This window comes from Podarcis raffonei, chromosome 6 (genome assembly GCF_027172205.1).
Source record: "Podarcis raffonei isolate rPodRaf1 chromosome 6, rPodRaf1.pri, whole genome shotgun sequence".
In the NCBI taxonomy this organism is placed as follows: Eukaryota; Metazoa; Chordata; class Lepidosauria; order Squamata; family Lacertidae; genus Podarcis; species Podarcis raffonei.
Window position 1 is genome coordinate 76,282,231 of NC_070607.1, and position 15,178 is coordinate 76,297,408.

Genomic DNA, 15,178 nt, shown 5'->3' on the forward strand with positions numbered 1-15,178 from the left:
TCGTTCTAGCACTGGCCAGTTCCAAACAGTCTGTGATGTGGCAAGGAGTGTTTCCTGCTCACTTGACATGCAAGAAATGCTAGGCAAAAGAGGGGGTGGAAACCACTCTAGTGCCAAGAGTGGAAGCTACAGTCCACTGCAGAAATGAGATCGTGTAGTAGCAGATTGCTTGATATGCATTAGATTACTGAGGTGGCTGGGAAAGAAATGGAGACATGGAGTTGATTGTACGAATTGGCCTAGTCATCAATAAGGAGCCGGTTTGTGCAGCCCTGGCAAGTTCTTGGAGCGTTTTGTCCTGTGTTAAGAAACACTTAAGGAGTCTCAGAGAATGCTGTGTCTCAGTAAGACAGGAAAGAGTCCAAGACCATCGTCTTAGGAGGGAAGTGGGGGAAATGGCAGGTGAACTGTGACAGTAACTGCAGCAATAAATGTGCCACACATGCATGTTTGTGGTAGCTTAAGTTTGAGAGCCCGTCTGATTGCATTGGATTTGGAGTTGAACAGCTTGGCCTCAGGTCCCTGCTCTGCCCTGAACCCAGTTGCATGGACTTGGGCAGGTCTCAGTTTAGCCTCATTGTGGAAGGCAGTTAAAGTGGTGACAAATTTTGGACAGCTCTCTGAAAAAATAGCACCCTTTTCCACGTACCTGTCTATGATGTGCACCACCTGCTCTTCCTTGAAGATGGGTAACAACAGATCCCATTAAGCTGGTGCCACAAACACATGTGAACACTCCTCTTAGAGGCAGCACCCCCATTCCAGGCAAACAGGTTGGTGCTTGGTGCTGTGGAACAGCTGTGAGATTCTGGAAGATGGTTAACGAAGGATTAGGGATGCAGGAAGGTGAGCATTCCCATCAGGTACTTGCAAAGGTCACAGGGCTTTCATGGTTTCTTGAATGAAGACATACAAGAAAACAGTCACTCCCCTCTCCCGAATTGAAAGGTTGCTCTGGGAGGGGGGAGCATTCAGGATGAGGGTCTGCTCCATTGAGAGGACTGTTGCCCCCACTCCCCAGAAACAACCCTTCAAGCCACACCCTATACAAAACCATGGAGAATACAGCTCCCCCCCAAACTTCATTTTAAAATAGCCCCTTATGTAAAGCAATGGGCTGGTCTTCTACATGCTGTGAAGGGTGGTAGATGGAAGCAGGATCAAAGTGAGGTGGGCATTGTTAGAGGTGGCTTGTAGCTGTTTTTAATTCTCACCTGATTTGTACTGAGGGCAGGGTTCACTAACTTTAAACTGGGAAGGTTCATAAATGGATGTGAAGAACTGTGGCCCATTTAAAAGTGCTGCTGTGGAAGTTAATTTCCAGAGAGTAGTTCTGTAATCTGTTGTTGACAAAGGAGTTCTGCGACACCAGAGATTTAGCAGCTTACTGTGGATTAAGCTAAATGACTGTTAAAAGTATTGAAATACTTTCTTTTTAAAATACCGGAAATGATGGATATTGTATGTATGTTTATTTATTTAATATAGTGGACAATGGCCTGAATCCTGCCTGGGCTCATAAGTCGTTTCACTTCCATGTCAGTAACCCAGAGTTTGCCTTCTTACGGTTTGTTGTGTATGAAGAGGATATGTTCAGCGACCAGAACTTCTTAGCTCAGGCCACATTCCTGGTTAAAGGCCTGAAGACAGGTATGTGGTTGAAAGGTGTTTCCAATATCATTGGAAGCACATTTCTGCTGATAAGATTCATGGGAGCATAGATGTTGCCGTGCAATCAGTGAAAAGTTGCTTTGTAATAAATTGCAAACGTCTGTTGTTAATTGGGTGAAAAAAGGAAGGCTGCAATCCTAACTGCACTTAACTTGGGAGCAATTTGGGGAATCACTCCCTGCAAAGCATAATCTGTAGCCAACATGTGTTTTTTGTTTGTTGATTGTGGTTTGACATAAAATAAGCCAGGGATGGTAGTTTGCTTACTTTGCGCCTAAGGCAGTGATGGCCAAACTTGGCCCTCCAGCTGTTTGGGGACTACAATTCCCATCATCCCTGACCACTGGTCCTGTTAGCTAGGGATGATGGCATCTGTAGTTCCAAAACAGCTGGAGGGCCAAGTTTGGCCATCACTGGCCTAAGGAGTGAAAAGGCCCTTTTAGACAGACACAATCATAGTAATACAGTAACTTTGGTTTGCCATGATGTGTGAATGGGGCCCGTGAAACTATGTGGCTGCAGTTAGTTGGCTCCCATTGTAGCTCCTTTTGCTGTCTTTTAGGGTACCGAGCCGTGCCTTTGAAGAACAACTACAGTGAGGATCTGGAACTGGCTGCCTTGCTGGTGGAAATCGATATCACCCCTGGCAAAGTAAGTCTTACACTCTCTAACTATTGATAGAGCTGTGCAGCATCCTGCAAAAGACTCCCTAAGCTGAGGCTGAAAAAGTTGAATATGTGACAACTGTCTTGTCACGATTTTTTTTAAAAAAAACTTTTTTCTCTTTTTGATTCTGAAGCAGGAGAATGGGGAGATTAGCCCCTTTGGAGCTTCGGCCTTCCGAGACAGGTCAGCAGATTCTCCAAGCCAGCAGACGGGAGGCAGAGCCAGAGAAGGCTCCTTTGAAGCCCGATATCAACAACCATTTGAAGATTTCCGGATGTCACAGGAGCAGCTAGCAGACCACTTTGACAATCGAGACAGAAGGTGAGTTCAGTAGGGTTTAGGTGCTCTGGATATTTAAGGTAGACTGATATTCTTAAAGTCAGGTAATGTCTCCTAGTCAATCATTTGGGAATTGACCATTTATGGTGGTGAGCTTCAGTCCCTTCTACAGGGCCAGGTTGTCTTTACGTATTGCGGAGTTTGAAATGTTGCATAGCATAAGCAGCCTTTGTCTTGATGTATTATTTCCCGTGGGAAGCTTAGACTTGCAACTGAGCCATGCATGCAGAAGGAAAAATGTTTTGCTTTTATAAGGTTGCCCTTGCAAAGGCCAGTAAGCATGCACCCAGATAGGAGAATTATCATTTTTCTTTGTTTTGGGAATAGGGTTGATTCTGCTGGAATGCCAGCCTTCCCTGATGGGGAAAGCAAGCCCCCTCACTGCCTGCAATGCTGCCAGCATCCCAAATGATTGTGGCAGGGGGCTGCTGAATTCTGCAAGGATATGTTGGGCAAGAGGCAATGTCATGCTTTCGACCACCTCCCCCACAAAAGCCACGAGCTGGCTAGTCCCATGGGAACAGGGAACATAGAGGTCTGCTCCCATTGCATGCCTCTTGGGGATGGCACTACACATACTGAATGGAACTGCTGAATGGAACCCCTCTCATTCTCTGAATAGCCGTGATGCACTGTTCCCATGTGTGGCAGTGGGAGGGTGGGAACAATGGCCTAGGGCAGCAGTTCTCAACCTGTGGGCCCCCAGATGTTGCTGGACTACAACTCCCATCATCCATAGTTAGCAAGGCCAGAGTTCAGGGATGATGGGAGTTGTAGTACAACATCTGGGGACCCACAGGTTGAGAACCACTGGCCTAGGGGGTCTCATTCTGCTTGCAAGAGATGTATCATTGAATGGGGAAGTTTTCAGTGGTTTCCCCTCAAGTGGGAAAAAAAATCAGATTGCCAGGCAAAATATTCCCTGTGCAAAATTGCCATGGCAACAGCTCCTCATGAGAAACCATAGCATCAAAAAGTAAGAATCGAGCCTCAGAGACGGCAGGTGCTAACTGCTAACAGCCAGTTCACATATTGATCATTTCCCAGTCATAGAAGATGGTGTAAATTTATCTGATTATTATAGAGTAAATGACTAAACTTTGGTACCCACCCAGCAACGTCCCATAAGGTTAGTAGTGCCAGTGTGTTGTAGTGGACAATGTGCTGGTTTGGATGAGACCTGGGATTAAATCCTGGTGCACAAGATGGCCCTGACTGGTCAGATCCCTGCCTCTCCAGCTCACTTTCCTAACAAATGGTTGTAAAGATAAAAAGGAGGAAACCTTGAAGTTTCTTGGCAAAAGGACAGGATACAAAGGTGGAGAAAACAAAAATGCCATTACATTTTCCTCTCAAGAAAATCAGCACAGTGTCACTAGATACGTGGCTCTTGAAGAAATCCCTCAATGCACTTCCAAATGTAACTTGCATTTTTATAGTCTGCTGGAGAGCTGTATTGTTTTTCAACCCCTTTTCCCCTTCCCTGCAGGGTCCTGCGAAAGACACGGGTGAATGGGGACAACCGCCTCTAACCCAACCTTTGCCTGCTGTAAAGCACCCTCCAGTGCTTGTGATTCTCACGGATTGCTGTGAACTGGTTTCTATGGAAACGTCACTGCTTTGGCCTACTTTCAGGCAGCTTTTCGAGTTTCTCTTCCGAAGGGTGTTCAAGTGGAGAATTTTTTTAAAAAAAGAATCTACGAATCAATGGTTTCATTGTCTTGACCATGACCTGTAACAAAAACTCAACAGCAACAAAAGACCCTCTGCACCAAGCCGTAAACTTAGGTGTGCTGAACGTGTATGTCTTTGTCAGTACCTAAGGCTGGATGCAGCGGCCTCTCATCAACATCCTTCTTCCCCAAGACTGTAGCTTATAGAGATGATAATGCCCTCAGAGCTGTCCAGCAGAGCCCAGAGGACCTGGATCTATCTATCGTATTACTATTATAGTTATTAAACTCCTTAATCACAGCTTGTGCACAGAATGTGAGGTGATTTTCATGGCAGAAGGAAGTAGGAGCGTTTCTCGTGGTAGTCAAGCACAATCCTGGTAGGACCTACCAGGCCTGGCCTCTGTGGCCATCTCAAGCTATGCAAGGCCCTAGAGTCTGTCTTTTCCCAAACAAAATGTTACTAAAAGTGGATCATGTATTGCATTAGCTACGGTTTTAGGCACACAAAGTGGCCACCTATATAATCTTCCTTTGGGTGACCAGTTCATTGAAAAGTGTGAGGCAGAATCACATGAAGACTACATTCTACTGTTTAAAAGTGACTGAGATATAAAGGGTTGAGGAGGGGAGGGGAAACCTGAGCCAAAGGCAGCTCTGCAGGAGTTAGAGCTCTTGCCACTGAAGACTTTTTAAAATTTGCTTCCCGTTCTGTTGAATTTCAGCCATCACTAATGGGGCAGGTATGTGCAGCAGAAGCTATGGGCTCTTGCGCCTGGTCTCCCTGAAGAGAGGCACTGTGGCTGAGGCCAAAGTTTCCAGGCCAGGAAAACTACAAAAGGCAATGTTCACTTGCTCTTTGACTTCACTGTTGTACCTCCTTATGGGGCAGGGGGAGATTTCTGCATATTGTCAAACCATCTCCCCCTTTCTGAGGCAGCTGCTACCAGTGTCCATGGACTCAGGCCACAGGAATTAGGCCATCTTCTTCCTGCTGTGGTTGAGCAGGTGGGGGCAACTTTAACCAGCCATTCCATGTTGATGTGACAGCAGTGATAGTTGTGCTGCTGTGCTTTACTAGAGAAGCTATACCACCCTTCCAACAGAACGGAGTTGTTTTTATTTGGGCTTCCCAGACAGGAGCAGGAGGCAAACATGCCCCAGTCTCCAAAGGCAAGTTCCATTTTCTGTGGCAGTATTTTACTATATATTGTTTGACTCTCTTATGAGGAGCAGAGTCCTGCCTGACTCCTCCTGTCCTATGGATTCTGATCAGCTGGCTGTTGGCTGGGACGGATCAGACTGCACAATAAAAAATCCTCAAGTAACTTTATTTCAGTCTTTCCTTGTGTTTTTGTTTGGTGGAAGCCCCAAAGCCCTGCCTTTGGAATACTTCACTGAGATGAGGAGCTGTTTTCACATGTGACAAATTTCCAGCTGGACAACCCTTCCCACTAATTGGGTGGTGCTCAAGATCCCAAGTGTTTCAAGGAAATTCAATTGCAAGGAAGCTTGCTTAAAAAATGGAACAGAAGAAGAGCCTGCTGGATCAGGGCAATGCATCCTGCTCTCACAGATGCCTGTGGGAAACCAGCAAGCAGGATTCGACCACAAGAGCATTCTTGCCTCCGGTGGTTCCCAGCCACTGGAACTGCACACAGTACCACAATGTATGTGGCTTACTGTAGTTGCCTGCTTATAATGGACAGGAAAGTGGATGGGACAATGGACTGTCACCAGTGCAGGTGTGCAAATAAACCAAATTGTTCAAAAAGCGGCAGCTTATATTGAAATTTAGGACAGTTGTATGGAACTATACAGCAGGATAGTGAGTTATTTAAATGTCAATACACCTGTTGGGGACAGAATCATTTTTTCATCTCATAACCAGAGTTTGGAACTTTGCACTCGCCAAATCACACTCCAAATCCAGCCACAACATAGTGACAATTTTATGGAAGGAGCCACTGTGGCTGTAGTGTTAATAGACTGTCATACTAGGGCCAGGGAGACTCAGATTCAAATACACACCCAACATATAATTCATGGGCTGACCTTGGGACCTACCTCACAGGGCTGTTGGTGAGGGTAAACTGGAGGGTGAGGCCCATGTACACTGGAACTCCTCAAAGGTGGTATATAATGAAATAGACAAATTCAGAGAAAATCAGCACAATGCAACAGGCATCGCTTCTCTTGTCTACCCCTTCCCCTCCCACCAAGATCGACAAGCTACAAATGTGCTTTTCCCCCTTGTCGTTTATTAGGAACAACCAAAAAGGTCTCATATCACCAAACTGTACAAGCAAGCTCTTCCCACCCTCATAGCCACATATACAAAATGAAGGGAAACTTGCAGTTCACTTCGCAGAAGTGGCGTCATTGCTGAAAAGGAGCGAGTGCCATCATACCAGGAGCCAGTTCCCTCTGGCCAAAGGAGAACTGGCATTCACCCGCACCAACACCTTCAGCTTTTTCCTCTTCAAAAAGTTTTACCAAAAGTACAAAAAGAATCCAATTTTTCTTCACGTAGTTTGTAAGTTAGCCCCACCCCCCTCTTTCCCCAATACGAAAGCAGACCACCACCCATCCGAAGCTTGGTGCTGAGGGCCCCTTTTCAGCTACATTACAGCAACCTTGTGGATAAACCAAATTTCTATGGTGCATTAGAAGGTGCAATTTACAACAGTTTTCCATCAGCTTTGAAAGTCAGTAAGTGTTGCGGTCTGCTTTGAGATAATTTCACCGAAGTTGAAGAAAAATGGATGATAATAATAAGTTATTACCCCACCCATCTGACTGGGTATCCATAGCAAAAACATCCTAAAGATAGAAACTACCCAGGAACATCTGCAAATGTTCTTACTCATTTGTTCCAGGCATTCAGGTTACCTGCTAGGATTTTCCCATAAAAAGAAAAGCATGTTAGGGATAAAGCCAACAGGTGGGGAAAGGAAGGAGCTCTAATTCAGTAAGAGCAACAATTCTTGCTCTGGCACAGATTGCTGAGAGGTCTTTTTCACTCGAGAAAACCCCACTGTTTGCATGCCCTCATAGTAACACTTTCATTTTTCAAATAAAACATATCCTTCATCAGCATGATCCACGCATCATCTGTCATTATCCGAAGACCTGGAAATGAGAAACGGGCGAAATGGCATCAAGTAAAAGTAGGAGCCCTAAATTTTTATGGACTTTCCTCAACACACACACACACACACACACCACAACCATCCAGTAGGCCAGCTGCCATTTGTCTCTTTCCAATTTGCTTTACAGATTCAGAGGCACCCAGCCAGTGTGGCCAATGGGCAGGGATGATGGGTGTTGCAGTCCAATGGCAGCTGGCACAGGTTGATAAAATTGAGAGCAAACTATGGAGAGGCTCTGCGGGGGGGGGGGGTGCATTCTCCATATTGTGCATGCCAGTTCAAACTTTAGATTTCTGAGACAAGCGAAACAATGCTTATACACTAGGGCTGGGCGATATCTGGTTTTCAGCTACACATCACGATATACCAATATATCATGATGTCTGAAATAAGGATGCAGTTACAGTTGTAGAGGCATAGGCTGGCTTCATGATTTTTCCTGCATTGTGATATTTGCTGGTGCCTGCTGCTGTGATTCGCTGCCTTCTGCATGAGGCAGCGCTCTCTTCCTCTCTCTCTTTCACACACAAAATTCACAATATGTTGCCATGTCAAAAATTATGAAACTGATATCACAATATGGTCTTCAAACTGGTTTTGGATGATCTATCGATCTACCACCCAGCCCTTTTATACACACTGAATTATTAACACATGAATCCAGTTCTGACAGGCTTGTGCATTTTCAAAGCTGGTTTCAGGGTTGGAGTTTCATTAGGTCTATGAGAGAGCCATTCATTTACTGCTAGTTAATGGAAGAGATGCACTGACACTATGTTTACATCATTCCTTGACCTAGAAGCTTTCCTGCTAGCCCCATAGAGAGAGAAAGTTGCACAAAGGAAGCTGCCTTATACCTAATCAGGTAGATTTCCTCATCTGGCTCAGTTTGGTCTATTCTCATCGGTGGCAGCTCTCCAAGGTCTTTGACGACACCTGCTGCATATCTGAGATTGCAAGGGTTGAATCTTGGACCATCTGAAGACAAAGCATGCACTCTACCAATGAGCTGTGGGTCTTCTCCTACATACAGATCTCATTCAGTTCAACAGAGGGCGCACAGGAGAAATTCCTAGCAGCTCACAAGGGCTTGCCTCTTTGTAAAGAGACTAAACAAGCTGCCTTCACAAGCAGAGCTCATTCTACTGGTGAGCCTCACGCACACCAGCCCATTATTAAGAATTTTACAGTGTGCTATTCCCATTCCAAAGGGTGGTTCAACTGGCTTTCAGTTTTAAAAACAACAACTAGCAGAAGTTTCACTAGGAACCAGGAACAGATGAAATTAAGATTTCAAGTATGACTAATAAATACCACATGAAGAGACACTGTGTGCTTGCAGCTGAACACACTCCAATCCCTTCCCTTGATCTAAAAACATTTTGCATTCTGGTTCAGAATGCTTTGCATCTCCACATTTCATCTGTCATGTGCCTATTTTGTATAAATGGAGGGGGGAGGAGATTTTTTAAAAAAGGTTTCAATTATGAACAATGGTTTCTAAGACCTTGTGTGTGTATGATCTTGCCTGGCACCATTTCCAAACTCTGAAACCGTCAATGATGGCACTAGCTGCAATGCTATGCCATCATTATGTCAAGATTTATTTGATGAGATGGCCATATGGAGTGTCATTGTCAAGTCAAAGCATCTACTGAGCACCTCCTAATCTCACAGCTTGAGCAATGCCGAGAGAGCCAGTCAACAAGTTATTGTTTATGCAAAAGCTGTACCACTGGTATTAATCCTGATTTCACTAAGCCAATACAGACGCCAAGTTTGTGTTAATATGGTGGTGTGGCTCTGTTCAACTCAAAGCTAGTGTGGGGTAGTGAACACCCCATTGAACTGGAGCTGGGGAGGCTTGGGCTCAAATTCCTGCCCAAGAGGTGACCTGGAGTGAGCAAACAATGCCAAGCCTGAATGGGGAACTAGTGGCCATCTAGATGCTGTTGGACTTCAGCTCCCATCAGCCCTTGCCAATGGTCAAGGGTGATGGGAGTTGTAGTGCAGCAACATCTTGGTTCCCCATGTCTGCCTTACAGGGTGGTTGTGATGGGAGGGGAGACACACATGCACACGGACTAACTTGACAGGGGAGGAAGAGTAAATGTAAGGTCATAATCCAAGTTCAAAAATAAGCCAATGAGCCAAAATAAATTAATGCAATTATGTTTGCAAAGCTGACTGATGGGCTTGAGTACTTTGGTTCCTACCCAAGTACTTTCCCTCCTGCGCTTGTGAAACGTGGGGGCAGGAGCAGAATGTAATGTGAAGGAGCAGATAAATGCTTTCAGAAATTGAAACACATAAATAAAACATCCTCAGTGCACCAAGAAACCCAGCTCCTAAGTGCCTTGCCTAACTGCCCAGCATGTAACAGTGTCTACAACTAGCTAAGCAGCCACATTTCTAACCAAAGTGCTCCAATATCCTTAGGAGAGGTGTGAGGATAACTTTTCCCCACTGTAAATTCTACAATGGTACTTAATTTTCTAGCTACAACTGAGACTGATTCATGTAGATAAATCAGTGTAAAAAAGACTTGTTTTACCACCAAACGTCCAATCTCTGTCAAAATTAGCTTTTGTATTGTGGGGTGGGGTAGAGACCTACAACTCATTCTCCAGACAACGACTCACAAAAACGACAAGCCTCTTTGAATTAGGAAGCTGTTTTATACTGAGTCAGACCACTGATTCATCTAAGCAGCTCTCCAGGGTCCCTTCAGTATGCAAAGCCTCTTCCAAATTTTCTACATAGTTCAAGAGTTGGAACATCTTACTAGAAAACCTGTGCAAAATTGTGGTGATGCTTCTTGTGACATGAAACACAGCTGTGAAACCACTGCGGAGATCAGCTAAAACTCCATGGTTTTGCTAGAGAGAGGAAGCAAGAGGATGCATTAGCCATTGCTCATAGCATCGTCTCTTTGGAATCAGTCCTGTCTTGCAAACTCAAATTAAGGTACTGAATATGGCTTTAAATTGGGTACAGGTCAGCAAGTCAAGTCCCAATTATGCTCCTCTGTCCACATTTGTTCTGGAGAGAGGGAGTTGTGTGCCCCCATTGGAATCCACATGCCCAAAGCTAGTCAGTCGTTGGATCAGACACCAATGTGATAGGAACCACCATGAACTGTGCGTTCAACTGATCCATGCTATATGACTGCACTGCAGACTGGTACAGCCACACGGCTAGTGCCTGCAATGTTTTAGGAGTGTTGTTGGTGTGTGACTGTTGCATACACCAGGGATGCTCTGCCACAGTTCCAGCCTAAATGATAATCAATTTAAATTAAATACCTACTTAGTTACAAGCTAACGCAGAGTCCACTGAAATTGCAGGTCTGCAAACCGCAAACCTGAACTCAAGGCTTGCAAACCAAGTACATCATATAAATGTCTGATCTGCTATTAAAATTGGCTACTCTAATCGTACACCCAGTTACATGGAACTGGGTCTCTCTGACATCCTGCTTTCTGAGTAAGGATGTTGAACATCACAGCCTTAGGAATCCCTTCACCCTGCCATCCTTAGGTAGACCTCAAGACACCCACTTCAAATTTGATGCTAATTCCTTTTAACTGCTCACAGAACTATTTTCCCCTCTTAAGAGCAGAGTGAGATTTCCAATTACACAGCAATCTGTACATGTACATTTTTAATATTGATGCTATGCATAAAATACCGGTAACTGCATATATGTACTGTATATGTGTATACTTAAAACAAACCTGTATGTATGTAGGCATAGAAAAGCAAGGATATAGACTGCCAATAACTGTTCCTGTGCCACCTCCATTGAAGTGAATGAGGTTGCTCTTTCATTTGAGAGCTTTGGCTTCATTCCCATTCACTCCTATAGCAGTGGCCTACAATCTCCTTTGAAGACTGAACCCCAAGACAATTACCCACATTTGTTCTCTGAAGGCATTGCAGTAAAAGGAAGCTACAATATTTTAGTCAAAGCTCATTGCACAAACTTTCCCTGGATCCAGGCCCCTTGCTTCTAAAGTAAACCATAAACAGGCCTGGCCATGCCATCAGTAGGTTCTAGCAGCTATCCCACACTGTTTCTCAAAAGAGCTATGGAAGTGCTAATAGGGTCATAAGGCTTCTTTCGTGTGAAAGCAGAAAGAAACTCCAGCAAATCTATCTACGTCTTAAGAGTAGGTTCCTGTGTTTGAAGCTCTAACATTGCAAGCTAGCTGGGCTCCTTTTCCTACCTGAACATGAAGAGCAGAAGCTGAACTCACAAGACCTCTTTCATAGAAATATATTTGAACCATAGATGGCCTTCAGGTATGATGCTGAAGGGGAGAGCCATGAGTCCCCACTTTGGACCTAACAGCAGAAGCAGAAAGATGAGGCCTTTTCTTTTAATATGTGGATTGTTGCTTAATATAAGCGGAGCTTGCGGACCTGCACATTCCCCCCCCCCTTTTGTGCTAAAGTATCTCCTATTGTGTGCAAAAATATTTTGTATGGCGAAGGGTAGAACTGGGGTGGGATGGGGGGAGTTGTAGAATCAGGCTGGAAGGCGTGGTTTTCACAGAAACATGATACAAAGGGAAAGGGTTAAGAGGACACCGTCCCCCTCCTCACATAATGAGCTGTCACTTCAAATTGTAGCATCAGTGGTTGCGTTGTGAAAAAGATCCAAACTAAGAATCCAAGAACTCCATGCAATGTGTGCACAGCTGAATTCTGAGACTGAAAAATACCATGTTGTGCTTTAGGGGGCTTGGACAACCCAAACATACTTGTGATTTAAAGGCTCAAGATACAGTCATGCTTTTGGGGAAAGAATTCATGAGGACACAATAGCCACAAGCTAACAAAATTTAGGTGGAACGAAGTATCACACAAAGACAACCTTTCTGAACCAGAGACTTGAGATACACTCAGTACAGCAGCCTTCAATCAACACAGTGCCCCTCTAGACGTTCTGAGAGGACGATTCCGATAATCCCTGCCCATCTGGAGCAGACAGTAGTCCAAAACATCTGGGGGCACTAGGTTGGGGGTGGCTGCAACATAGGTGCAGTAAGAGAGCTGGGATTGGATCCAGTGCTACCTCTGGAGAAGATACCTGAGGTGGTTCTAAGGAAGGGAAAACTCCCCTACTTAGTGCCACCAAACTGACTCACTTAAATAAACATTTTCAGCCACTACAAATAAACTCCAGCACATTAAATTATATTTTTTCCATACTATTAAAATAATTAAATAAAATACTTAAAAAACAACAAGAGGCCAAGACTTGGGTAGGTAGGGGGAGAAGCAAACCTACTATAACCATGTAAGATTAATTGTGCAATTAAGATAGCGCAAAGCTGCTTGACAAAAAAAAAAAGGGGGGGGGGAGCAGCAGCTCATAAATGGCTAGGAAGTCTGGGAGAAATGGCAAAAGTTTCCAACAGATCATCCCTCTGAAATAAGGTATGGGATAAAACACAATTCTGGTCCAAACACAGAGGTAGGGTAGGGGTATGCAAAATATGATGATTGCCTGCTAAATGCTTTCATGCCCCCCCCTATAGTCTTCTTAATAAAAAAATTAAGTTTGCTTGCTTTCAACAAGGGATCTGGATTAAGATGTGTTTTAAAAGTGCATTGATTCATATACTTGCAGATTAATTCAAGTAATAGATTCTGCTGCAGAAAAGTCTCACATTGTTTGTCACTAAAAGATGAATGAATGACAGATGCCAGAGTTCGGGGTCATCGTTGTCGTCCGACACCCCCCCCCCCCCCCAGATTTCCACCCTACTAGCATGCATCAAATGCCCAATTAGAATGGCTGTAATTTGCCATATTCTTATTATCCTGGTTTTGCGCACAAAAACTAGGAATACTGCTCATCAGAGCTGTCCCTAAAACACACACACATGATTAGCAGCACAACCCTATGTCAACTCAGAAGTTCCATAGAGTTCAATGGGACTTGCTCCTGGTGAGTGGGTGCCAGTTGCAGCTTTTATTTCCATACCTAGAGATTCAATGGTGAAAGGATGTCTGTCTCTCTCTTTCTGTATATGCAATGATTCAGCCTTCAGAGAACAAACACTGAAAGATTATGAATGTATTATGCCAATGATAGTCCAGTTCTATGAAACAATAACGTTTAACACAATGCCCCAGATTCATGATCCTGTTTGCAGGCCACTTTATAAGAAAAACCGATAGGAAGTTTGAAAGAAATTGTCCACTGGAAAACAAAAACGGAGAATCTATTTGAGAGAGAGGAAATTTTTGCCACTGTGGCAGTTCTGCTCCTATGCTTGACGAGGCAGCAGACTGCTAGACTAAAACTAAACATACAAAAATGAGCCCCTTCCCACACACAAAAATAAGGTCTTCTTGAGTAATCGGTTCCCTCTTGCTTAACTCCCCAATGTGCTTTACAAAAGTATGATCTTGGCATTATGGCAGTGTTTCCTCAGGACCTTCAGAGATTCAGAATGAGGCCCACAGCTGCTGAGTCTTCACAAAGTTAGCAGCAGATCTTTCGGAGGAGGCAGGGCTGGTTCACTCCATTTCTGAAAACAACACACAGGCGTGTTACAATGCACTCTACAATACTGAAAGAATAAGCAGGTAGAAAGGCCAAGAGTGAGTTTGTGGAGTGGAAGGGACGGACCCAAAAAGTCATTATGACCTCAGCTATTTTGAGAAGGAAGTGTTCATTTGTTTTTGGAGAACTGCTTTAGAATGCCTGCCCAATGCTACCACAGTCTGTGTGCTTAAGAAGTTGCTCTTTGCCTGCCTATCTTTTGACCTTATCTGTATTATGTAGCTCCCTTTCATTTCCCGTCCTCTAACTTTTCTATCTGTAACTGACCAGAATTCCCCTCTCCTGAATGATGCAGTCTTAAAACACAGGAAGCTGAGTCGGGCCACTGGACCATCTAGCTCCGTGGTTCTCAACTTGTGGGTCTCCAGATGTTGTTGGACTACAATTCCCATCATCCCTGAGCTCTGGCCTTGCTAGCTAGGGGTGATGGGAGTTGCAGTTCAACAACATCTGTGGGGACCCACAGGTTGAGAAAGGCTGATCTAGCTCAATACTGTCTGAACTCACTGGCAGCAGCTCTCCAGGGTTTCAGACAGGAGTCTCTCCACAGCCCTACCTGGAGTTGCCAGGGGTTGACCCTGACGCCTTCTGCTCTACCACTGGGCTATGGCCCCTTTACCCTTTCGGAACATAGGAATCTGCCCTATCCAGACCATTGCTTACATAGTTCAGTACTGTCTAACCAGCCTTTCTCAACCTGTGGGTCCCCAGAGGTTGTTGAACTACAACACCCATCACCCCTAGCTAGCAAGGCCAGAGCTCAGGGATGATGGGAGTTGTAATCCAACAACATCTGGGGACCCACAGGTTGAGAACTGCTGCCAGTGGCTCTCCGGGGTTTCAGATGCCTTGGAGATGCCGGGGAGTGAATCAGAGACCTCATCTGCATGCAGAGCAGATGCTCTACCACTGAACAATGGCCCTTGCTACGCATTATGACTGAAATTCCCTTCCAGAACATTGATGTGCCATCATTCCCCCCCTCCAAAAAAAATCTCTCTCAGCCCTCCATTCCTGTGAAATCTTTAGCCTCCTCTAAAAAGGGGGAGGGAAGTGATTTCCTACTGAAGTTTCATCTGATCATCAACACTTGTTTG

General features: G+C 44.7%; 2 protein-coding genes across 3 annotated transcripts in view; one reads left to right on the forward strand and one right to left on the reverse strand.

Annotated features, from left to right (window-relative positions):
• The window catches only part of PLCG1 (phospholipase C gamma 1), a 96,453-nt gene extending 90,771 nt beyond the window's left edge, over positions 1–5,682 (forward strand). The window contains exons 29-32 of the mRNA XM_053394067.1: positions 1,489–1,650; positions 2,234–2,322; positions 2,471–2,658; positions 4,166–5,682. Coding sequence (XP_053250042.1) covers positions 1,489–1,650; positions 2,234–2,322; positions 2,471–2,658; positions 4,166–4,208 — 482 coding nt within the window. The 3' untranslated portion in view covers positions 4,209–5,682. The remainder of the gene's footprint in view (positions 1–1,488; positions 1,651–2,233; positions 2,323–2,470; positions 2,659–4,165) is intronic.
• A 5,466-nt stretch (positions 5,683–11,148) lies between these two features.
• The window catches only part of ZHX3 (zinc fingers and homeoboxes 3), a 47,563-nt gene continuing 43,533 nt past the window's right edge, over positions 11,149–15,178 (reverse strand). For both annotated transcript variants that reach the window (XM_053394065.1, XM_053394066.1), the window contains exon 4: positions 11,149–14,046. In XM_053394065.1, the coding sequence (XP_053250040.1) occupies positions 14,036–14,046 (11 nt within the window). In that variant the 3' untranslated portion in view covers positions 11,149–14,035. The remainder of the gene's footprint in view (positions 14,047–15,178) is intronic.